The sequence below is a fragment of the Misgurnus anguillicaudatus genome, chromosome 9 (assembly GCF_027580225.2).
Source record: "Misgurnus anguillicaudatus chromosome 9, ASM2758022v2, whole genome shotgun sequence".
NCBI lineage: Eukaryota > Metazoa > Chordata > Actinopteri > Cypriniformes > Cobitidae > Misgurnus > Misgurnus anguillicaudatus.
This window is the reverse complement of record NC_073345.2, coordinates 15,211,713-15,238,557: the sequence shown is the minus strand read 5'-3', so window position 1 is coordinate 15,238,557 and position 26,845 is coordinate 15,211,713. Positions and strand designations below refer to the sequence as shown.

Genomic DNA, 26,845 nt, shown 5'->3' with positions numbered 1-26,845 from the left:
AAGCAAAACTGTCGATATCTGGGTGATTCTCACGAAAACTTGGTTTTAAAAATGTCAAGCATGAAAATTTAAAAATTGCTTAACTTACTTTTTTTCCCACCAGACATTGAAAAACAAGTCTGGAGTAAATGGGAACATTAATTTAAAAACTTTTACTTATCATTTAACACTTTTTGTAACATAATTTAAAAAATTAGTCCTAAAAAATCTCATTACCGCAACAGTCAGAAAACATCAACACTGACATATTTTCAAAATGACATGACAAACCTGAAAAAACATAATTTGGAGATTCTGCACATGCATTTAAAATCGAAGTATTATGCTTCTATTAATTAAATTAACATTTAATAAGCACCTGTTGCGGTAATGATAATCAAAATGTCGTGTAAGCATTCTGACAAGACAATATTTCAAATTAACTGTAAAAAAATGATCTTACCTGGTAGCCATCTTGAAGTAACTGGTCCATGTGCTTGGTCACTCAAAATCAAACTTTATTAAAATTCTGTATGTGTGCTTAAACTGTTCTCAAAAAGTGTTGCGGAGGATGAGAACATCAGGCATGGACACATCATTTTCCTATTTTTCTTCATTATTTTTATACATGAATGGTCAGTAAATATTTTTTCTGTCATCTAAAGTAGTCTAGCAAAACATCAATTTATTTTTTTCTTAATATTTTTGTGTTAATTTGATTAAATTACAACATAACGCATGTTCAAACACAGCTGGACACATTGCGGTAATGAGAATTTCAGCAGAAAATGAGATAAAATGTACAATTATAAATTCTTATGTTGAAATCACACATTGTGCAAGGTAGAACACAGTATTGTGTTAATTCTGATGCTTTTTAATGTTACTATATTACACATTTTAAAGCTAAAATCATTAGTGCCGTGGTGTTTCAATGGTTTCGTGAGAATCACCCATCTATTGATATTGGTAGTTGTCATTGAACCGAATCGAATATCGGTATCAGCACAGAAATGATGTATCAGTGCATCCCTAATTTAATGTGTTAAAGGTGATATTAAAATTTAGTAAGGCACACTTAACTTTACCCTACTTCCTACAGTAATGCATTAGAAATATCAGATGTTGTCTATGAAATCTTTGACTTAATAATTCAGTTTGCGTAGGTTGTAGGTTTTATTCACAGGTTTCGTAAATATATTTTTGGTATGACTGGCCTGATCACCCAACTCCCTCAATCTGTTTTTCTTTACTCTCTTCCTCCAATTCTTTCTCTCTTCCTCACTCTGCTCTTGGATGCCTTTCACTTCTGGCAGCAGTCTTGCATTTCTCGGTTAATATGAAATGATAAACTTTCACAGACTTTTCTGTCAGTGTCCCGTGGGGTTGTGGTTATCGTCACAGTACTGTTTCAATGATAACAACATGCTCTCTTATAATTTATGGGTCCAAACCAGCAAATGTGTAAAATGTTAACCTGCCTGTGAAAATCCAGCTAAAGTTATTTATGTGTGAATTACCATAAAATCTTCCTTGATAATGTAAACAAAATATAACCTTGATATCTTTAATATTGACTAAGTAATAAGGTCATGTCAAAGATTGAAATGAATGTGAAATCAAACTTTGATGCTCCAGATCTCATCATTAGACTATGAGCCTGAATTTTACAGACAGGGTTATAAATAAACAACTTTAATAACAGTTAACATTAACGCTCTGTTTGTTAACATTAGATAAGTAGTTAACATGAAATGAACAATATTTCTACAGCAAAATATATTCTTATTTTTTATTATGTTAATTTCAACATTTATTGAAAAGGATCCATTAACATAACATTAGTTAATGCACAATGAACAAATTTAATTGAATTATATTGAATTAAATGATTTATAAACGTTGTAAAATACATATTGCTCATTGCTGATTAATGTTAGTTAATGAATGGAAACTTAAAAAACAAACAAACAAAAAACATTATTTTTATGGTATTGTGATCTTCCAAATGTCTGTGATTAAAGAATTTTCTAATAAATATCATTATTTAAACAGGGGGTTTTAAACTGGTCCGGGGACCCCAGGGGGTCTCCAGAAGGTTTTGGGGATCCCCAGAAGATTTCTGAGAAAAAAGTGAAAGAGAAATTGTAAAATGTGTTTATTAGATGTTTATCTCTCATTACATACATTTCAGAATCATGTATATTTTCTTTGTATTTTTCTGGTGTGTTTTTCTTATTACAATCCTTTTATTTGGGTTTATAAGACAGGATTTCTTGTAAAGCTGCTATAAAATTAAGATTTAATGTCAAAGTTGTTGCAGTAGCCCTATATTAAAACTAAATCTCGTTATACATCCAACCTTTAGTATAGCCATTAAGCCTATATATTCGTTATATATAAAATATATACATTTCTATATATATTTTCTATGTGTTTGTTTTATTGCATTTGGTTCCTTGGCATCATAAAGTTTGAAAACAGCCCTGATAGATGGATAAACAATATTTCTTATGTGGTAAAATTTATGATACAATTTATTACAGTTATTTATTGCATTATAATACAAAATTGCACAATTATATATATGTGAACACATTTAAACATTTAAACATATTGCGCCATTAAAGTTAAATGCCAATTCCTAACACTTTCCTAACCCAAATCAAATTATGTGTATAAATGTCAGGATTGCAGTAATTCAATAAAATAGATGATTTAATATTTCAAGCTGCTTGCAGTCCTTCCTCCGACAGAAACGCGTTATGAAAAAGCGCTTAAGTTTGGACCTTCTGGTTTTCCGTATAACAACAAACATGGCGTCTTCCTCTGATGTTCATGTCCGAATATGTGGCCAAGAAATCATCAAATACGACCTGGAAATCAAAGCTCTTATTCAGGTAGACTTTATTTTTCATATCAACACGTTTTTAGGCTTAAAGTTTATGGGGTTCCTGGTGTAAATAATTTTGAAAACCAACGCGGCATCGTGTTTATATGACTATGTTAACTTCACACAGTCTAAATGTATGTAAACACTGACGTTGTTGTTTGTAAAAGTGTGTAATGTTTCGCTGATATTGGTGTCTGTCAGGATATCAGAGAGAGCTGCGGGCCACAGGCGGTAGTGACGCAGCTCAACTCTACAGTAAAGGAAAAATTCAGTCTGTTAAGACAGAGAATACAGGTGAGGCTTTAAAACTCATTTGATTTAAAGGGGCCATGGCACAAGACTTTTTTAAGATGTCAAATAAATATGTGGTGTCACCAGAGCACATATGTAAAGTTTTAGCTCAAAATACCATATAAATATTTTATTATAATATGTTAAAATTGCCACTTTGTAGGTGTGTGCAAAAATTTGTCGTTTTGGGTGTGTCCATTAAAATGCAAATGAGCTGATAAAATTCAAACACTGATCACAATGATGGTGGTTTGTTGCAATTAAAACTCAATTGTGCTTTTCTCTGTACTAAATGGCAGTGCTGTGGTTGGATAGTGCAGATTAAGGGGCGGTATTATTATAATAAGAGCTCCTTATGACATCATAAGGAGAGCCACATTTCAACGACCTATTTTTTAATGTGCTTGTAGAGAATGGTTTACCAAAACTAAGTTATTGGATTCATCTTTTTCACATTTTCTAGGTTGATAGAAGCACTGGGGACCCAATCATAGCACTTAAACATGGAAAAAGTCAGATTTTCATGCCATGGCCCCTTTAAACATATCAATCCAGATATAATAATGGAATATGTCATTAGTTTAAATTTATGTAGTAAAATGTACAGTAGAATAAAAAATGTATTGACCCCCCAGTGAGTGACCACTTTACTAAATATGTTACGTATAAAGAAACATTTTGGGTAAATAGGTATGGTGATATTATAAAGACAGCAAATTGCTTATAAACTTAAATAATTGACTTTGTCATTTATTTTTTGAATTTTTCTGGGGATCTCAGCTTGGGAAAAAAAGATTTTTTTTACCATATTGAGCAGAGCTGGTAGATGTTTGATATCGTTTTGATTTATGTAATGTTCATTTACTTATATATTTCTGTTTATGTATTATATTTTAATTATTTGTTGGTGAGCTATCAATCACAATCAACAAATACTGGTGCTTGTTGTTTTACATTTAAACAAACACTTAACTTCAAAGCAAATAATGCATAGACAAAATACATTTGATATCTTCACAGTGAGATGTGTTGAAATGAAATGAAGCATTTGTCTTGATAGGACATGGAACAGATGGCTAAAGAACAAGATCGGGAGACTGACAAGCAAAGCATCTTGAGTGAAACTGAAGGCCATCGTAAGCAAATGTTAAGGTTAGAGAAACCTAAATGTGTGGTGTTTGTTATGTCTAGTTATTTTTAATAGGATTAGTTGAATGTCATTCTTTAATAAACTATTTCCTGTCTTTGTGTTTTTAGTAATCAGATGGCATGGAGAAAGGCAAATCTGGCCAGCAAACTGGCCATTGATAACCTGGAGAAAGATGAACTTCTTGATGGGGGAAATTCTGTGAGGCAAAGGTACATTTAAAAGCTTTATAGCTGCTGTCAGATCACTGCAAAGGTTGAAGCACATTTGACCAATGCAGCTCTTCCTAAACAGTTTACCCACAATTCATGCAACTTACTTTCTTGCTTGGATCAAATGTGAAATGTTATTCTTTTAGCTTTATTTACAACATTTATTGTGTTTCGTCAAATTTAGGAAGGCCACTAAAGAGGGTATGGTGCAGACTTCCAGTGACATCACAGAGAATTTGATGAGCATCAGCCGTATGATGGCACAACAGGTGCATCAAAGCGAGGAGACCATCACCACTTTGGGTAAAATCATGGGACTCTTACATTATATAGCAAGGGATACTTTCTGGATTTAAAGATTAAATGTAATAATCTTTAATATAAGCTTCCATTTTAACCAAAAAGTTATGGGGTGCAGCTGTATCATGCCATAGAGAACTTCACCTCCAGGGCAAAGCCTGGTTTCTCATAAGGCTTTTTTCCTCCATGCTTAGTTTTAATCACATTAGCTTGGCTTAGGGTTTTGTAGATCCATTAATATAGCATTTATTATAATGGTCTCACTACAATCTTAAAGATATTACTGTTTCCGTTTAGGGCTGCACGATTAATCGTTTTTAAACCGAAATCGCGATGTGAATGGATGCGATTTTCGAATCGCAAGAAATGCGATTATTTCGATTCAAAACTATTAAATATAACAATCATCTAGTACGCAGTTTCCGACAGTTCGCTTCATGCGCATTTTACGTTTGATGCAGTTTAGACCAATAGAGTGCATGAACACTGAGGTGCTGACTACACGTCATCACACCATTTGGAAAACATGAGCGCGAGCAGCAGTTCAACTCCTCAACAAAGTGTACGGCCATATGATTTCCGCGATGCGGAAAACACGGACAGAATCGCGAAATGCATACAAATGGAATTAACTGCACAACGCGGAATGTCATGAAGTTGGCAGATTTTGGATTCAGTCATTTTAAAAACGCATTATAACTCATTAACCGGCAAATGAAAGGACAGAAATGCGCGAAAACATTTCCCTTTTGTGTAATGTTGGACTTAAAGAAAGGTGTATATACGTCCGTTTCTCGTCATGCATCGCAAACAATGACAAACGCCTCATCAGACTATAAGCAGGTTTCATTAAAGCCCGGAACACAGCAGACGAAACAGGTACATTATACTTTCTTGCACGCGCACATCTGCACCGCTTTGAATATTTACAGGCATGAGGGTTCATGATGCGCGCACACAGAGAGCAGTCAGCACACGCGTGATCACTAAACTTAAGTTTTCTTTCTTGTCTAAGTGAACATAAACAGCTGGATGTTTATCAGTAGGCTATATTGAAGCAGAGCAGTTTAGCTGTCTTGTGTCTTAAAGTGACAGTAACCTGGTGCTTTCTGTGTCAGAAATGTTTATTACACACCAAAAATTAAAATCACTCCTTACTCTTAACTGAACAAGCTTCTGCAGCTCCACTTTTAAAATCCTACAGTGAGGACTGTGCAGTGTTTTATTTGTATTTTTTGCTTATGTTAAATCATAGATTCTAATAACTAATATATTTACATTTATTACAGATGCCTGAAAAGTAAAACAAGATGAGTATAGTCTTATGATTAAAAGAAAAACTAAACATTTGCTTGTCAGATGCATTGTTGTAGTGACAGCCAAAATACATTGGCCTATATGTTATTTTAAATAAAACTTTCAAAAAAAAAAATTAAATTGTATTTTTTTTTATGTTCTTAGATTAAAAAAAAAGTTTGTCTGCAGAATAGCAAAGTCCTGCAGACAACTTGGTACAATGTTTAAGAGGTTTTAAATAAACAGTAGCACAGCATCTTTCTTTGGTGCAACAAACCTGGATGTACCTCTTTTATTATATACTAATGAATCGCACTTTAAATCGCGAATCGCAATTTTGATCAGAAAAATCGCAATTAGATTTTTTCTCCGAATCGTGCAGCCCTATTTCCGTTTTTTAGGTGTGTGGTGCTGGGATGTTGATATAATTTCTTTATGCTTTTTAAATACTGCTTATCATCATGATATTGTTGCAAATTCTTTATGTAAAGTAAATCTCCTGCTCTTATTTAATTTATTTCTTAAGAGCCATACGGTTTAATTATACTGTTTTATCTTTTCTTCGTCTTTTATATAAAGCTGCTTTAAAACACTGCAACATTGTAAAAAAGCGCTATGTAGTTAAATTAGACTTGAAAATTGAGCATACATTAGTGTTTAAAGGAAAACACCACCATTTTTAACATTTTACTATGTTCTTACCTCAACTTGGATGAATTAACACACATCTATATTTTTTCAATATGTGCACTCTTAGTCATTGTTCAGTGTGTCATGAATGTGTAAGCATTTAGCCTAGCCCCATTCATTCCTTAGGATCCAAACAGGGATGAATTTAGAAGCCACCAAACACCTCCATGCTTTCTCTATCCAAAGACTGTTACATGAGTAGTTACACGAGTAAGTATGGTGGCGCAAAATAAAACTTGTTTTGAGCCATAGGAATGAATGGGGCTATAGGCTAAATGGTAACACATTCACAAAGCGCTGTACAAAGATTAAAAGTGCACGCATTAAAAAAAGATGGGTATGTATTAATTCATCTAAGCTGAGGTAAGAACATAGTAAAATATTGAAAAACGGTGGTGTTTTCCTTTAATATAGTCTTATATCTGTGAATTTGGATATTTGGTCAATATTTACTCACTTCAATATATTGATGCAATACATACAGCATACAGGTGACATGAGTGAAAGATAGATTTTTTTTAATGTAGCAGGTAAAACATGAGTTTACATATCAAACATTGGTGGACTTTGTGTGTTAAATGTTTAAAAACTGTTTATTTTCTCCATCTGCTTGTTTCCAGCAACGTCTTCAAGAACTGTACACGAGTCGAATGAAGAATTTAAAGCTATGACGGGAACCATTCATTTGGGAAGAAAACTGATTCTGAAATATAATCGTCGTGAACTGACCGACAAACTGCTCATCTTTTTAGCACTCGCTCTGTTTATCGCTACAGTTCTCTACATTTTGAAGAAAAGACTCTTTCCATTTATTTAGCTGAAAAAGGACCCGCTTCGACTTTCCACAGCTTTCTGTAAATTTTCTGTAATTTTTTTTCAGTAGGCTTTTAAATGTTTCATATAAGATTCACTCCATAATTCTGAAGGTAAACCTGGCTTTAATGACTAGCAGAGGATTTTCTTGTCAGCGAGAAGCGATGCACATTAATAACCATGACTGCTAATTCCATTCAGGAATTATAATGATGAAAATAACCATTTTGTCAGTCAAAGATTTTTACAATGTCAGTTTGTTGGACAAAATATACTGTACTTAGTATTACAAATTTACTAAGTACTTAGTATTCACTGGTGTGAAGGCAGAATATTAAAGTGCAATTACAAAATCTTGTTTTTCAGTTCCAGAACAGAAAAAAATATATTTTTTATTATATTTGGATATTCATTTGCATATTTGTATCTTTTGTACAATTGAAATCAATATTGTTCTTTGGATAAGCATACACTAAATCTGCATCTGTGAGATTTTGTGCCTTATGAATGTGAAGCATTTACAAAAGACTCTGATAATAACACATCTTATTACTTAATTTTCTAAATGTAGTAAATTAAATGGATATCTTGTTTAATAAGCTCTAACAGTCCTGACAATGGTCATTGACAATAGAAGTGACTATTCTCTATTAAATGTTTCCAGAAAAAATAAGTTTGAGAATAGTCATTAGTGAAACTAACCACTAGATGGTGTTAGTGAGCTCGTGTCCTTGTTTCATTGATGTCAACGGAAGTACTCTGTACAATATTTCATTTGATTGATATAGTTGCACATTTGTTAATCTTGAAATAGACTGCACTGCACTCTATCTGCATTATTAATTTATAAGATTTATAAAACAATGTCTTATTTTCATCCAGGAATGAAATAAAAACGTCTGAATTTATGACAGCAGTGCTTGTGTTGCTCATAATAAGTTTAATCATTTACTTTGATGTGACAGCCATGTATTATTTAGTCTGTAGATGCACAGCACAAAACAAACACTGTGGTCTTGGTTTCTAAGGACTAAAGATACATACTCGAGCATCAGGTGATGTCATTTTATTTTTTAGCACTTTAGATGTTGATAACAGTTAGTAGAAGTGAATGCTATGTTTGAACAACACAAAAGACCCAAAATAACTGAATATAAAAGTTCATTTATTATGGACATTAATTTCTGTGATTACACTTCAATTTGTTACAGATAAAAATACAGTAAAATAACAGTAAATCAAAGCAAAATGAAAAAATAAGTATTTATCATAATAAGCGCAAGTTTTTATGTAAATTGTTCTGACTTCAAAATAAAAGTCAGCATTCCAAAAACTTGCGAAATGTTCTTACCTGTTCAGTTTGGCGGGAAAAGTTGAGTTGTGAGCGTAACGTCATCGCCCAGTTGACTTTGTATCTTAATGAATAAATATTTTTTAAAATACGCTTGAGAGTTATTATCTAATAGGCTATTCTGTGTATTTTATCATTTTCCTATTTTATTTTCTGTAATAAATATTTTCTTAAAGCATGCTTTGCAACAATGCAAAGTTGCAAAAGCGCAATACAAAATAAAATTAAACCGAATTAAATGGAGGTAATATCACTTTGTTTTCTAACAATTTACTTCATAAAAGTTAGTAGGAGTAAATATGTTTGAACTCTGCAAAATCAAAACAACTAAATAACTGAAGTTTCATTATGGAAAAAGTTTAATTTCTGTGAATATAATTGAATTTGTTACAGATCCAAAGTAAAATAAAAAATGTTACCGAAAAATAAAAAATAAAATAAATAGCACAACGTAACAGCACTGTATAGTGGCTGTAATAAACCTGACTTCAAAATAAAAGTCAACAAAATAAATTTCATGCATAACTTCAGAAAAATTAATTTAAATAAAAAAGAAAATATCAAGACACATACTGCAGAGGGGAGTGGGTACGAAAATACGGGACACATTTTGTTATGCAATATATTCCACAGCATATGTGCAGGTTAAAAGAGATGAGGTAGGTCCAAAATCATTGCTCTGCATATTATATTATGTTTAAAATGTTTGTGTATTTGACTGTACTCTATCTAGGAAGGCATTGGTTTATTTTTCATATCATGTATGAAAACTGTCCATGCAAAAACATGATATTACATTATATGTCACACTGCATTCATAACAGCATTGCTGTAGAGGCATATAGCTCTGCTGTATGAAACGTGGCATATAAGAGCTTATATATCCTGATGTACCTCTTCTGTGCTTTATAGAGCCAAATCCAGTGAAAGCAAATAATAATAACACGTTTGGTCATATTTTACCCCAAAATCTAAAGGAAGACGGCCATTTTAGGGTCAATATTGTACATAGGGATATTATTTTTTAAGTTTTAGCACATCTTCCTCTCACATTGTCAATACCATAATGTTGAAATGATCACAGTAATAAGAATCACCATTAATTTACCTCACAAGAAAACAAATCAAGCTGCATTATGGCAGTGATGACAATTTGAAAGTAAGTACACTTATTCTAATAAAATGTCACAAAGCACTATATACAGTCTATTGTGTTGATTTTGGGGTTAAATGTGAATATGTTTACGTGAGATTCATCCAAATAGTCTTTCAGCACAAACAAATAAGCATATGGAATGATGTCATCGCAAAAACCTATAATGTTATTTTGAATCATAGCCTGACAGACTCAAATGTCAGCAGTCTTAGGAATGCACTTTGTACACAATCTACAAATACATCTACAAAGGGTGAAACATATTGCAACATTTTGGGACTCCTGCTGTCAAATATTGTTGTACCGTCTATGTTTGCACAAAATGACCTACAAAACAAACGAAAACCTCGTGTGGCAAAACCATAACAAGTCTGTTGTCACAGAAGACTGCAGCATATACTGTATGTCCTTAAGTGAAGCAGAGACAGAGATTCGACCATCAAACAAGCCTTTTATATGTGTGGGCTAAAGGCACCGTCGCCCCCTCTCTATTCACCTCCTTTTGGTGGCATTTAAAAATCTCTTCAGCTGTTTATCACCATCAGAGATGTTGTCTTGTGTGTGAGGACCTGAGAACTGACTGTGATGTTCATCTGTATCTTCTCCTGTAAGCGCCCAAACCGATTCCCCATCAGCCTCAGGAAGAACCCTTGCCGGAGATGGGAGGGAATTGGCGTTAGGTCCCGGTGGAGTTGTGTTGTGCCCCAATGGGGTGGTGGCGGCGGGTGCAAGGGTGGAACTGGCATGGTGCTCTACCTTTTCGAGGGCACATATACTCAGACTCCCGCACAGAGCTCCCCAGTTCTGCTCGCACTGAGTTCGTATTCGGCGGCCAATGGCGACACGCACCTCCTCACCACAGCCCAACAGGATGTTCACCAACTCCACATGGGGCCTTTAGTGGCAAGTAAAAGTATGAGGATCAATCTTGTAAAAAAAACAATTTGTTTCATGTCTTTAACTACTCACCCTCTAGGAAACAGGTCTTTGAAGTGGATCATCTCTACCATGACATTGACGTTCTCCCTCACGGCCGAGCAAAGGTTGTGCTTGACGTAACATTCGCGCTGAAGCTGAAATACCATCTGTTTTACGTCCGGACACTTGCGGCTGACGCAGCTGAACTTGTGACGCAGTCCGTGGGCCATGCACTTCAGCGCATCTTTGATAAATGATTTTCCCTACGGTGATGTATAATAAAACCAAAAGCCATAATGCAATTAATGATTGATTTACTTGATTTAGGTGATGATGTCTTATGGCATATTTCCTGCACTCATTAACAAGAGCGTAATATTGAGACATGCATTAATATTTATTTATGATTCTCTAAATATACAGTATTGTAAACATGTATTTTCCTTCATGAGTGATTGATCAGTAAGGATCTAACCTGAGAGTCAAATTTGCCTGCATTGTGGAGGAACGTCATGCAGATGTCATGAAGTCCACGGATCTCGCAGGAGTTGTTGTTAAAGCACTCGAACATCCCACAACCCACATCACCGGCATTCACCAAACAATGCTGTATTTCTGCTGGAGATGAAGAGAAAATCTTAGGTTCGTAAAAAATCTTTACCCAGACAGCAGACGACTCCAGGCCGGATCCGTGTCTAACTCGGCAGCTCCGGTCCGGAGTTGTAAAGAGTCATACAAAAAGAATACAAAATATGTGATGTCACCTATAGGTTTGTGAAGAGCTTTTTTTAAAGCCAATAGTAGGCGGTGCCTGCCGTCACAGCCCAGTCTCATGAAATTTCATTGTATAGTCACATAATTTTTTTATTCTTTTTCCGTGATATTATCATGAATTTTCGCGTTTTTTCGTGATTGTATAACTAATTCCTGTTTTCGTGTAATTATCACGTATTGTTTACTCAACGGTTTTGCCCTATTTTCTTACCATTGTCGCTTTGGTTTAGGGATAGATTTACATAAAATGACATCCCTACCCAAACCCAACTCTAACCCTAACGCCAGGCGACAATGGTTTAAACACAGGAAAAAGCAGTTGAGTAACCAATACGTGATGATCACACGAAAACAGGAATCCGTTATACGTCACGAAAAACGCGGAAATTTGTGATAATATCACGAAAAAATAATCAAAAATGACGTGACTATATCACGAAACCTCCTGAGACTGTAGGCCGTCGCGGCCACACGTCACTCGTGGATAACCGAAAATGGGTAAAAAGGTGGGACGTGGATGAAGCGGAGGTGGCTGGTTCCTAAAAGAACGCCTACCTAGCTCAATTCTAGTGACAGCAGTGGCAGTTCACCAGTCACTCAAGAGGCCACGCCCTTAATTGCGTAGAACTTTAAGGCTTAATATAATTTAAATGGATGAGTTACAAAAAAAATCACCACACTCACAGTTGTCATAAATGGCAAAATTAGACCAAAAACACTTTTTGTACCAAACTGTAAATATAATATTTTCTATTGTAATGTTGGGCATTTTAAAGGGGACATATCATGAAAATCTGACTTTTTCCATGTTTAAGTGCTATAATTGGGTCCCCAGTGCTTCTATCAACCTACGAAGTGTGAAAAAGAACAACCCAGTCTCTTAGTTTTGGTAAACCATTCTCTCCAAGCATGTAAAAAAATAGGTAATTGAAATTTGGCTCCCCTTGTGATGTCAGAAGGGGATAATACCGCCCCTTAATCTGCAATATCCAACCACGTCACTGCCATTTAGTGCAGAGATCAGCTCATTTGCATTTTAAAGGACACCCAAAAAGAGCGCATTTTTGCTCACACAAACAAATTGGCAATTTACACATGCTATAATAAATTATCTATATGATATTTTGAGCTAAAACTTCACATACATTCTCTGGGGATGCCAAAGATTTATTTTGCATCTTAAAAAAAGTTTTGTGAAATGTCCCTTTTAACATGGGGGTCTATGTGATTCCTTTTGGAGCCAGCCTCTAGCGGCCCGTCGATGAATTGCAGTTTAAGTCACTTCCGTATTGGCTTCATCTGAGAGATCGAAAAGTTGCCCCTCTGAGAATACATGTGTAAATGCTCAAATGTATCCACACTGAATAACACGTGGAGTAACTTGTAATTATGTATGGTGCAACATTTCATGCATATGTATTAAAATGTAAACGATACAGTGAACATTATAATATATAATGTTAGAAGATTAAGCAACTGTTAGCGATGTAAAACTTGCGAAATATTACGTTTGGCGCGTAAAGTTGTGTTTTGAGCGTGACGTCATCACCCAGTTGTTTTATCGACGCTAGATTTAACCAGAGTCGTATAATAATAGAGTTACGACACTCACATAGACGTCCATTGTAAGAATGGAATGCGGAAGTAACAGCGTGTCATGTAGTGACGCATAGTTACAAACGCAGCACTGAAGCCCATTCATTTCAATGACACCTGCTGGTAAATCGATGAAATTACGGTTTCTCTTGACATTTTCAGACATTTTATGAATATAGTCAACAGTGATATTTTATAAACTCTACTGTAGGTAATGATTATCGTTAATAATAACTAGAATTTTTTTTTATTTTAATGAGTTGTGTATAATGTGTGAATAATATAGATTTAATGGTTTAATATTTTATTACTGGTGGCCATCTACTTTATACTTCTTTTTTTTTATATATTACGAGTAACACTATAGGGGCAACAGCTACAAGCTAAATGCCTTATAAGAAAGTCACACTGCTTCACAATGCTGCTATGTGTTTCATTGTGTTTGGTAAGTAATACGAGTGACGTATCCTCGAAAATCATGTATAATTATATTAACATTTAATGTGTAGTACTATAAGTACAATTAAATATGAATTTAGTGTGTTTCTGTTATGTTTCACTGTTACAAATAACCGCGTTGGCGATCTATTTTGTGATTTTAATATAGTAAAAGTGTAGGAATTATGTTTTTAGCAGATTGATAGCCATTTATATAGCCATATTTTTGCTATAAAAATAAAAGATAAACTGTGTTGCTGTAGTTGGTATAGATAACCACAGTTATCTTTGAGTCACCATTCACTGTTTATCTTTATTAACTGATTTACTGTATTTCCATCACTCCCTAGTAAAAAAAACCGTTATAAACATAGTAAGTATAGTGATCAATTTACATTACAAGCTAATATTTACCTAAAATAGCTGAAAACCTATGCAAACAGATTGACAGCCCTGCTTGGTTAGGAACTGTAGAACGTTACATGAATCACGTGACCGCGCGGCGGCGAGATCAAAGCGTTTCGTAACTCTCTCTTTATATGACTCTGGATTTAACGTTTCGAACGTGTGTTTTTTTTTTAAATACAAAATAAAATTATTATATTAAACAATCTTAATCAATACCTATTTTCAAAACCAAATATGTAAATTAAAAATATTTTTATTTAGATGAATGAATCAGTCTCTACTTTATAATTTGATTTTTTTTCTAATTTTCTATTTCATTATCTCTATATGTGTTTCTTATTTCTTACTTTCTTTTAAAGGATGCAACAATGCGAAGTTGTGAAAAGCACAATAGAAATGGAAGTTTAAAAAAAATTGAAAGGTTTAAATTGAAAACAGTCCATAAATCCACACATAAATTCGCCCATTAAGACACACGCGCCTCAGCCTCATTCATCTTCCTCCACAGAAGTTCAATGAAAGACCATATAAAAGTTAAATAAGTCACAGAAACGTGTAGATGAATGTTTTACCTGTGTTTTGCAGAGACAATCTTCTCTTCTGAATATTCACTGATCTCTCCAGTGAGCTCTCATGAGCGTTGCTTGAATCACTCGCGTCTATCTGCCGCACCGCTAACATGAATAAAAACGCTACGATGGCACATTTAACACGCATTTCTCGCGATGATGATGACGCTGTGATGCGTTTGATCACTCTGCAATGACCAGAGAGAGACCGTGTTGTGTATGCAGCGAAGAGAGAGATCCGCAGTGAGATCAGGCGAATGGATGCTGCCCGTGTTTCCTCCAACTCTTGTCAGTTTGGATGAAGGAGGTGAGCAGGTGTTGACCAATCACAGTCACCGACACTACAGCAACCATGCGTCCATTCAAAGTTCACGTAAGGCACGTACTGTATGGGACAGACCGGGGCTAGTTGTCACACGTCACGCTGCCGTTTGCGTTACTAATTGTTTCATTGCTTAAGTTGATCTGAAATGCAAAGTATTTATTACATTTGAAATAATAATAAAAACCTAGCCTACTTGTGGAAAATATGAGTGTCAATAAACTGCAGGCTGCTTTTGTGACAACATGCCCCAATGTAGGGCTTACATGGGTTAAATGTGCTTTGTTCTTGGAAATAATGAATGCTTTATTGCACCTATCTGCAGGAAAATGTCCTGTTAAGAGTACACATGGTGAATCTATTACACTGGCCTGATGGGGATTTTCACGTCTAGTCTCAATGCAGCTACATAACCCATGGAGAAAACCAAAAACTTTGGAGCATAAATTGCAGGGTCATCTATTCTATATAAGTTGATGCATAGGGAACTTGGGAGCCGAATACAGTTTTATGCAGTTATGAAGTTATTTCTTCATCAAGACCAACGCAAAGGGAGTCACCGCAATATTTAGCTTAAGGCGTAAAAGGGACGATCTGTTTACGGGGATCTATTTATTTATTCTGCAAGAACATTGAAGGAACACGAGGTGAGAAGCAGTTGAATGCTTTCACTGGAGCCTCCTGCCAAACCAAACATATCCCCTTGGCATCCTTTCGTTAGCGCCGTCAATGGCCTACATCCATAATATGTGCAACAGCTTTGGAAACAAGACCCCAGCTGGGGGAACGGTGAGCTTATTATGGGCTATATTTGGCATAGAAAATACTTCTAGTAGGCTGAAATTACCCTAATAGTAACCACATATGATTTATATACCATCGCTTAGTTTAATGATATCATTTAGCATTGAGGTTAAATATTGCACCATAACTGGGTGACATAAACACAAGGAATAGTCTGTAGTTATTTGATAATAAAATGTAATGAATAAGAACTGGAATGCAAAATTATATGATTTCAGAAGAAATTTGATATATTATGGTATTGTATGGTAAAAACTGGGGCAGAAAAAAACAGTGCTGGACAACAGTTATCATCAATAAAATTGGACCAGTAAAGTCAATATTAAATAGTGTTCATGACCCATTTTACTTCTGTAATCTGACATATGCCAGCGTATCTCATTATTTAGATTGTTTAATTTAATTTCTTCCCGTCAATTGGGCCCCATAATGCCCATTGGATAATTTGGCCCTGGCAAGGAGCACGAGTTCTGTGAATCATGTCCTAATGGGCCAGTGAAGTGCCACTAGTAGGATGCGCTCCCCGTCTTCGCTGACTTTGCACAATGTCTGTGCGAGCAGGCTCACTGGGGGAAAGCATTTGCAAAGAACCCGGGGCCAGCTGTGTGCCAACGCATTTGTACCGAGTGTTCCCTTGGTCCGAGAGTAAAATTTCTGTCGACACAAACAGGTCTACCTGTGCTGCCCTGAACCGTCTCCAAATCAGCTGGACTGCCTGGGGGTGGAGTCACCACTCTTCTGGATGTGCTGCCTATGACAGCTGGTTGGCCACATGGTTAAGCATGCCCAGGGTGAAGCGACGTCAGATGCTTCTGACTACACAGGAAGATATAGTGGGCGAGTTGTGACAGGAGTGCAGACCACCTTGTCGGTTGATATACGCAACGGTTGCAGTAATGTCTGTTCGAACTAGAACATCTTTGCCTCATAACTAAGAGCAAGATATACTGTCCACAACTCAAGGCAGTTCATGAGCCAATGGAGCTGGGGTTCCTTCCAGACTCCTGATATTGCATGCCCATTGTACGTGGCTCCCCACCCCATGAAGGAAGCATCCATGAATACCACAGCATGCCTGGAGACCTGTTCTACGGATTTACCTGCCCAAAGAAACGAAGGGCCTGACCTATCTGAAGGTTTGGCAGCAAGAGCTGCTGCACCATGCTCTGGACTTGGCCATAAAGCTGGTGCTAAAGCGGTCTCATAATGAGCAGCCCAAGCGGAGATATTGCCGCCACAGCTGCCATATGCACCAGGACCCTCTGAAATAACTTCAGTGGGACTGCTGTCCTGCGTTCTAATGAATTCAACAGTCCAGCATTAACTGCACACGCAAATGCCAGAGAATTTGGGGGTCGGCGAGTCTGATGGTGCAAATGAGCCAACGCGACGTACTGGGTAGCTCTAGCAAGCTATCAGGCACCACAGACATACCTACAGTGGGGCAGGTAAGAGGAGTGGAGGGGGAGCGTGAGGGTGACTCTCCGCAGTTGTATTGTTGGATCGTGAAGATACCTACAGTAGTTGGGTTCTTCAGACGTCCAGTCATGGCAACAGAGGAGAGAGTGGATGGGTCGGCTATGCACCACTCATAGGGCCCAACGTCCTCTCCAGACCTGGAGAGGAAAGGGGAGACTGCTCTTTTGTGGGAACAGAAATAAAACAAAACCAAGGGTTCTCAGAGGGAGTGGTGCCATCACCATCAGTGGCGGCTTGTGACTGCTCATCCGAGGATGCGCTAATTCAAAATAAGTGTTCGGATTGTCACATGTGTGGTTCCATTTTCCAAAATATGTGTCCTGCGTGTCGGGAGATCACGTGTTTTGTCAAAATAAGTGCCTGCTGCACATGCGTCAAAACCGTTTATGATAAAAGAGACGCTCACATTCCCAAAATGATGTTTTATTAACAAAGTTCGGGACGAACACGTCAAATTAAATACCTAAGTGACTTCAGCTGTTTTCAATCAGTAGTCAATAGCACCAGCCGCTTACAATCGGTAAGCAACATTACACCCAAACAGCTCGAAAGCAAGCCATATATAAATCACAGTTGAACTCACAGAAAGTCCTTCGCATCTTTCAGAATCCCTCCTCCACACTCTGTGTTTCAGGCTCATTCCCTGCTCAGAGCCCTCTCCCCGGACAGCACGCCAAATACGTTTACTAATTTAATTCTTTTAACTTGTTTGTAAGTGTGAACCCGTGAAATACACTTATAAAAGCACTTATTTCGGCATGACACGTGATGCAAACACGATCTCTTAAAGCGCAAAACACATATTTTGAAATTACGAACCACACACATGACAAGCTACATACATGTTGTGATGAACTTCGCATCCTGTGCCCTCAATAAAAGAAGTCACCAGCCGCCACTGACCACCTTCTCCCAGAAAGCAGTTGATGCCATCTCCTGGTCACCTGTCTAATTGCCTCTTGCTATTGCATTTTCTGGAAGGGTACGGGAGCGGCCGCCAAAGGCCAAAGATGGCATTCCTGGACCACATGTGTGGACATTGCATGACCAACAGATTGTTCAGTGATTCGAACCGACGTCTGAGAGTGGAAGACCTCCCTCCTATGCAGCAACCGACATCCAGTCCTTGTCAGAAGAGCCAAAAGATAGGGGCAGTATGCTTGGTCCGCTTCCTCTCTCCGACACCTCAACTGGCTGTGGACCTGAGGCGTTAGAGGCCCCGGAAGGTTGGTTCCCTGTGGGGGAAGTTCTCATGGTGACTCAGAGGTCAGACATCCTGCCGCACGAACCCATCTGTGTCAGGGCTGTCCGGGGCAGCGGGATGGGGACTCCACCTTTTTGGGCATAGTGGAGTCGCATCCTTAGATCCACAATGGACATGTTTCCACAGTGGGAACATGACCCATCCGCAAAAGCCGCCTGCGCAACACCCAGGCAGCAATTGTGAGACAGCGATTGCGACCATCCGCTGAACCATAAAATTGTCCGCACCCAGAAACACACGGGTGGAAAGACGCTGACACACCCATGAACACGTGAGAAATGAGTCTTTAAAAAGACACAAATCAGCCTGTGCAGCTCTTTTAGGGAAAGCTCTCTTGTGAACGCTGAAGCACATAGGGGAAATGACCACTGCATACGCGATTAAAATCAGGCAGAGACAGACGCTGTAACGCCTTCGCACCAAAATAGATCAGAGACACTCTCCAGACAACCACACTTCTAGTTAAGCAGATGACTGCTCAGATTCGAAGCGAAAAACTACTGATGCAGCGCACCTGCTGCCCTTTTATACTTGGATGGCAAGGTATTGCCAGCAGATGCAGATGCAGATGCCAATGCTGCATGCCGATACTCATTAGCTCTTTTCTAGACACGCAAGCAGAGTTCCTAATTCATTGATCATCGATGTGACATCATAGTGACCAAATGAAAGGGAACATCAGTTATACATTACTCTTGCATACAAGTGTCCAGACAATGACAAATAACATCAGTGTTGCTCTTCTCAGACCCTGCATGTTTAGTTAAGATTAGACTCGCAAGATTACAATACAAAATCTTTCTGTATATGTGACAGTTTAGTTACTACAAGGATCATAGAAAAACCCCAAGCATGTCGTAATCTGTCTCATTGTCAAAAACCCCATGAGACGGCTCAACACTAAGTTTGCGAGAGGTAATTCAGAGCAGTTAATGACTTCAGTGTTTCTCAGTGTCTGATTTGTTCGTTGGTACATGTTTACGTTACTGGAAATGTAAATGTTTACTATATTTACAGTGGGGTTTACTCTTGTGTTTATGAATTGACTACTTGCTCTCCTTCTGGCTTTTGAGTAGAGATCAGCAATGTGTGTCTGAACAAGTGCAAACAGCTGTCATAGGAACAACAGGTCGAATACTGCTTAAAATGTAGAGGTTTACTTGGATTTTCTTGCTCTGGTTAATTCAGGGGGGCTTGTGCACTTTTTGCAATTTATTGCTTTCATACATCAACTCCCAGATGCAACTACCTTTGATATTATCATAGAAATATGCAAACTACTCCGAAACTGGTAAATATGTCAATAGACTTCATAATACAATCCCAATCCTTATGAAGTCGACAAACTTATAAAATCAAGGTTAAATTCTTTACCTTGTGTGTTTTTTTGTATGATCTGCTTTTGCCCATGACTCTAGGTTTAGGCGCAGGCTTAGTGTTGAGTTTCATTACTGCAGTTTTTTTAATTTCTAATCGATTCACTTCATGCAAAATCGCCACCTCGTAAAATATGTAAATTCCGGTGAGATGAGGTTGGGCTGGATACGTTTTTGTGTTGTAGATCAGGGCACATTTAATAAGTCGTGCATACTGCTGGACTCCTTAAGAGGCTTGTACTGTAAGTTTAGGTAGTGCTGCTTTTCAAATAAACACTTTGACTGGGAAACACAGAGGTCTTTGCGGTCCTTTAAATATATCAGGATATTGGGCACTCTTGTATTTGTGCCCGAGGTTCTTGGGATTCTTGGAATGTCTGTCTGATTAACTTTTGTTTTCCTGACCGAATTCGAGAAGTTATTGTGCACACAGGCATGTATGGGCCCACTGGAACAAGTTTTTATTCAGACACCTCTGGAATTAAATCTGGGTGAGCTTCATGCCAAGGTTTAATACTTATGGTTGGCAAAAGAAAACTGAGTTATAGTTTTTAAAAGGACCAAACAGAATCTGTGTACACTGTCAGAAATAATGGTCACAAAAATTGTCCCAAGCTGTCAGTACAGTACCTTTTAAAAGTATATGTACCATAAAAATATATAGATAGGTACAGATATGTATGCATTTGATACTATCTCTGATGTACTAATACGAACTCTGTAGGTACAAAGGTGTACTCTCTAAAAGAGTACTGCCCCAGTGACAGCTAGGGACCAATATTTGACCATTTATTCTGAGATCCATTGATCCATCTAATAAATCAAACAACATATGAAGCTCATTCAACAGCAAAAATATTTTTTTGACCTACCATTTTCAGGTAAGTACTTAAAAATTGAATAAGACCCATGAGTAAAAAGATGCATTTGTTGTAAAGAAAGAGATTTAGGGGAGAGTGGGGTTAATTGTTGTAGCTGTTGTAACTTTGCACTTTTGTCACTGTCGGTGTAATTGTACAATAACGGTAAGTCCCAAAAACAAACTTTAAGTGTTCATTTGTAGCAGAGATGTCTATGTTGATTGTGTGAAAAATGATTGATCTGACTTAAATATGTTTTGAATGATAGAGCCAAAGCCAAAAATCGTTACTTTGTGCCTCGCTCTCCCCTACAACAAAAGAATAGCTAGATGATAATGTATAACATATGTTTAGCCATGCCCAAACAATACCTAAAATCATATAAAGTTGACATAAGGTGCTCTTTAGTGTGCGCACCAAAGCGTTTACACTGGCGTATGTTTAAAATTGTTTCAAATGGACGTGCAAGCGCTTTTCAAAAACACCAGCAGCCGAGCAAATGTTCAACTTTAGGTGAAACGCTCAGCTCATCAATGTCACTTCTCATTTGGCCGTCCAATCACAGTGGAGGACTTTACTTACTTACTTAGGCCCATTGCACCTCCTGGTGCATAGGCCATCGACGACTTCCCTCCAGCTCTTTCGATTCTGTGCTAATCTGACCAGTTCGCCCCAGGACAGGCCAGTCACTTTGATGTCTGCTTCAAGGTCATGGTGCCAGGTGTTTCTTGGCCTTCCCCATTTTCTTTTCCCTTGAGGATTCCAGGTGAGTGCCTGCTTGGTGATGTTATCTATCGGTTTTCGCAGAGTGTGTCCTAACCAGGCCCATCTCCGTCTCACAATCTCCCCTTCAACGGGACACTGGTAAGTAATTTGCCACAAATCATTGTTTCGTATAGTCTTGGGCCGGTGGATTGAGAGGATTCTCCGAGGACATCCGAGGTTTGGATCCTCTTCAAAGTGGTCCTTGTGAATCTCCATGTCTCAGCTCCATAAGGCAAAACTGCCTTAACATCTGCAAAGTCTAGGTCCTCCAGTTGGTTCCACATTGTCCTTTGAATGCCAGTCCTCTTTCCGTCAGTGACAGAAATGACAGAAACCCTCATAAGAGTTCTCTCAGTGGAGGGGGGGTGGAACAAATATCACAACCCACTGGTGCATCCCTTACGAAAAAGAAGTACACTTTAAGTTCATTTTATTAAGTATACTTAAGTAATGTTGGAGTATAGTTTTAAGTATACTTTATGTAGTAAGTGTACTAACATTTATGTTCTAGTAGTAAACTTGTAAGTGTACTGCTTGAATACCGCTTGGGACTAAATTGGCCCACTTTTAGTATATAAAAGTATACTTCTAAGTGTACTATAAGTGTAAGAGTAGTCAACTTTAAGTGTACAACTAGTGCACAATTAGTTCTTAATTTGTACTGCAAGTGAACTCATGAGTACACTAGTAGTTTTCTAGACTTATACTTCAAGTGTACATGCAAATGTTTGTGAGATTACTCTTAGTAAACTAGTAGGTTACTCATTTTGTGCTGCAGGTATACTTCCAAATGTTCTTTTAATATACTTTTAGTTAACTAGTAGTTTACTAGTCATATACTGAAAGTGTACATGCAAGTGTTCTGTTAGTCTACTCTTAGTAAACTAGTAGGTTACTTATTGTGTGCTGCAGGTATACTTCCAAGTGTTCTTTTAATATACTTTTAGTTAACTAGTAGTTTACTAGTCATATACTGAAAGTGTACATGCAAGTGTTCTGTTAGTGTACTCTTAGTAAACTAGTAGGTAACTTATTGTCAGAGATGGGACCAAGTCACACATGTGCAAGTCTCAAGTAAGTCTCAAGTCTGAACCTTCAAGTCTCAAGTAAGTCCCAAGTATTTTTTGTCTTGGGCAAGTCAAGTCAAGTCAAGTCACAGGCTATATCAAGTCAAGTCAAGTCAAGTCCTGTAATAGGTCAAGTCAAGTCCAAGTCAAGTCACCTTATTATTGTAATTTTACCTGCAGAATCTGATCTTAATAAAGTGAAAAGACAAGATATACAGTACGTAAGTAACAGTTAATTACAATAATTTGGATTTGCATTGTAAATACTCATGTTCAGTAAAATACTTCATTGAATCAAACAAAATTGTAACTTAATAAATTATTTATTTTTCACTTCTGCCAACCTTGTTTGAAATGTTTGCAATTTTCAACTTTGAGTCCATAAAACAAATAAAAGCTTAACATCCAACAGACTCCTCTCTGAACACCTCCCTCTCTCTCTCTCTCTCTCTCTTTCTCTCTCTCTCTCTCTCTCTCTCTCTCTCATAGTTTACACACACACACACACACACTCTCTCTCTTTCTCTCTCTCTCTCTCTCTCTCACACACACACACACTTGTGTAATGCTCTGAATGCTCAAGGCTGCGCCCAGAAAAACGAGCGCGTCGTACCGCGTGCGCGTCTCTTCCGTTCGTGCACCTACATTTGAAATAACGAACTTGAGCGCGCAAAAGACGCTTACAAACTTAGAAAAAGTAGCCAAGTCTCATACCGCTCAGATCAAGGGAAGTATTTAAAAAAAAATCTAAATTATTTTGCCCACATTTGTCCCCAACATGGTATAATGACTCATCATTGATGAGGGTTAATGGCTACTTTAGCGATTATTACATTAGCTATCTACCAACTAACCAGAATGACAAGCACTTACTATGGCTCTTCAAATGACGGACAAAATTGGAGGTTGTCACGTGGCTGCCCGTGATTTTAATGTTGCATGTCTTGCAATGCACTGTTCATCTTTTGACATCTTGTTGAAGCCGAAAGCGATGACCCTCGGTACCCCTCCGGCTGACATGTTGATATCTGGGGCACGTTCAATCTCACACCGGTGCGCAACGTTTTGCTACGGTTTCCGGGTTGAACGACATGTTTCCTTGAAACGGTGTGCAACGGAATGCAACAGGTTTTGGAACTGGAAGCGTTTTCTCTTGTTTGGTGGGTGTGTCAGAAATGTCAGCCCAATCAGCGGCAAGATGTATAAAACCACGCGATAGTAAAGAGACAGCTCGCTCAATGGGTTCAAGTTGGAATGTTGTCTTTCATTCTGGACGGCAAGGTCAGTGACTGTAACATCAACGATATTTTACAGTATTAAACACACATTTATTACGATTTCATCAGGCTTCAGAAACATTTTACAAAGAATACAAAGAATGGCCTCTCAGCTACCGTAGTTGCAACTCTTGCGTCATCACAACAGAGCGTTCAACGCATCACCGTTTCTGTTTAATAAACGTTGTGCAACGTTTTGTCGGGGCTGAACGCAGCCCTGATCTAAGTGGGCGTGGCGTGCGTAAGGTACGAGAGCTGATAATAGTGTCGTGATTCAGTCATGACAACGCCATTCTTAGCCTGCGCTCCAGCTGCGTCAACTGTATTTTTTAAAATGATTTATATATTTTATATTCAAACTGAAAACATGATGTGATTAACACTCAAGTCATTCAAGTCATCGTGTCTCAAGTCAAGTCAAGTCCCGAGTCTTTAACTTCCAAGTCCGAGTCAAGTCTCAAGTATTTTATTTTTTGTCAAGTCAAGTCACAAGTCACAAAAATAGCGACTCGAGTCGACTCGAGTCCAAGTCACCAAGTCACAAGTCCCCATGTCTGCTTATTGTATACTGCTTGTGTAACAAAGCACTTTGACACTGAGGATCCATCTGCAGGTTTTTATTAAACACTCATATTCCAACAGGCAAGGTCAAACAACAGCAATGTCAGGCAGGCAAACCGCTCAGCAATGACAGCCGGTACAAATCAAGACTTTGCACTAACTGAATGTTTCCAGAGAGTTTATATAGGCTGTCCAATGAGTTTCAGGTGGCAGAGTAATCAGTCCAGGTATGCGGGATTATGGGAAATGGAGTACAGAACGAAAGTAAATATTCAGGGGATTCAGCCATATATATAGATATATATATACAACCTCAAATCAGAAAAAGTTGGGACACTGTAGTTAATTGTGAGTAAAAAAGGAATGGAATAATTTACAAATCTCATAAACTTATATTTTATTCACAATAGAATATAGATAACATATCAAATGTTGAAAGTGAGTATATAATATATAAATAATATATTTATAATTTTTTTATTTATTTATAGTATGATGTTAAGTTCACTTAAAGTAAAGTTGAGTAGTAAACTACTAGTTAACTAAAAGTATAGTAAAAGAATACTTGCAAGTATACCTGCAGCACACAATTAGTAACTTACTAGTTTACTAAGAGTACACTAACAGAACACTTGCATGTACACTTTCAGTATGAGTACACTAGTTAACTAAAAGTTTACACTGTAAAAATACTTTGCTGCCTTAAATTGTCTTGCAAAAACAACTCAGATTTACAAGTCATGTCAACAAAGATGAGTTGTCACAACTTACAAAATATATCTTAATTTTATAAGTTATAACAACTCACCTGTAGTTCTAACAACTCATCTCTAGTCAAGATAAATAACAGTAAGTTGAAATGACTTGTAAATCCGAGTTGATTCAACAAAAAAATTTAAGGCAGCAAAGTATTTTTTACAGTGTAGTAAAAGAATACTTGCAAGTATACCTGCAGCACAAAATTAATAACCTACTAGTTTACTAACACTAAAGATTCTCCATAAAGATAATATACATTTGTTCACTACATATACTTTCAAAATTTACTTAAAATATACCGTTTCTAAAGGATGCTAAATAATGTATTTTATAAATATGCTGTCAGTGCATTATAATGATAACTTTAACAGATAAAGTATACCTAAAATAAACTTTAAAATAAGTTCAAATTAGTATACTTTAAAAATTGTACAGAACTTTAACTCCAAGTATATATTTTTTTAAAGTATACTTTTAGAAAATATACTAAATTAGAATTATTTTGAAATATGTTAAAAGTTTAATTGTAAACAAATATGTTGTAAGCATACTTTCAATATATTCAAAGATGGTACATTTCTTTCTAAGTATATTTGTAATGTACTATTGCAAAGTTAAATATACTTGAAATACAATAAAGTATATTTATTTTTCACCAGGGCTATTCATATGGCTTTTTGCAGCTTTCTTGATGTAGCTTTTGTTGTTGCATTTTTACTTAATACTTTTAAGTATATGTCAGTAAACAAGTATAGGCCAAATATACTTAGACATTTCGGTCAGTATAGGTCAAGTATATTTTAGTACAATTTAAGTATATTTCTAAGAAGTACCTAAAGTACATTTTAGAGAAGTACATAAAAAGTCAACTGAAAGTATACTTTCTTATTTTAAGTTTAAAAAAAGTATACTTATAGCACACTTGAATAAACTTCTTTTTCGTAAGGGATTGTTCAACGACTGATAAATAAAGCAGAAGTATCGTAGCAACCAAAGCGCTCAGCTGGAAAAAACTGGCAAGCGCCTACTGTAGGCATCCGCCTGTCGTTTTCAGACGCATTTAAATGCTTTGGTGTTCAACGTCTGCTTTGTTTATCAGTCGTTTAACGATGCGCTGGACAGCGCGGACAAAACTCGCAATTTTTGAAAAGTGCTGCGCTACAATTAGAAACATACGCCAGTTGCGCAGTAAACGCTTTGGTGGCACGCACCCTAAGTAAGGAGGCATGTACACCAAAGTGACTGAAAACACCAGGCGGACACCAACTTGGTTACTTTGATACTTCTGGGCATTCAGCGCGGAAAAAACTCTGAGTACGGAAAAAAACGCCAGCTGCATTTTTGTGATTTACTGCTTTCTACATAAACCCATCATGTAAAGAACATTCTGTGAAAATATAACCTTGATATCTTTAATTTTGGCTGAGTAAGATCATGTCAAAGATTGAAGAAACTTTAATGCTCCAAATCTTACATTTAT

At 37.0% G+C, this 26,845-nt stretch overlaps 2 protein-coding genes across 2 annotated transcripts in view; one reads left to right on the top strand and one right to left on the bottom strand.

Moving 5' to 3' along the window:
• The first annotated feature begins 2,720 nt into the window (after positions 1–2,720).
• Positions 2,721–8,670, top strand: bnip1b (BCL2 interacting protein 1b). The gene is made up of 6 exons (XM_055180927.2): positions 2,721–2,879; positions 3,074–3,166; positions 4,224–4,315; positions 4,421–4,522; positions 4,707–4,825; positions 7,429–8,670. Exons 1-6 carry the CDS (start codon positions 2,745–2,747, stop codon positions 7,623–7,625), a joined length of 738 nt encoding a protein of 245 aa, XP_055036902.2. The 5' UTR covers positions 2,721–2,744; the 3' UTR covers positions 7,626–8,670.
• Positions 8,671–8,769: 99 nt separating this feature from the next.
• The window catches only part of LOC129423285 (uncharacterized), a 28,651-nt gene continuing 10,575 nt past the window's right edge, over positions 8,770–26,845 (bottom strand). Inside the window, exons 4-12 of the mRNA XM_073870984.1 lie at positions 21,600–21,797; positions 18,726–18,855; positions 18,554–18,671; positions 17,353–17,573; positions 16,634–16,717; positions 14,835–15,116; positions 11,522–11,664; positions 11,098–11,309; positions 8,770–11,023 (exon numbers count right to left, since the gene is read on the bottom strand). Of these exons, the coding sequence (XP_073727085.1) occupies positions 10,621–11,023; positions 11,098–11,309; positions 11,522–11,664; positions 14,835–15,116; positions 16,634–16,717; positions 17,353–17,573; positions 18,554–18,671; positions 18,726–18,855; positions 21,600–21,797 (1,791 nt within the window). The 3' untranslated portion in view covers positions 8,770–10,620. The remainder of the gene's footprint in view (positions 11,024–11,097; positions 11,310–11,521; positions 11,665–14,834; positions 15,117–16,633; positions 16,718–17,352; positions 17,574–18,553; positions 18,672–18,725; positions 18,856–21,599; positions 21,798–26,845) is intronic.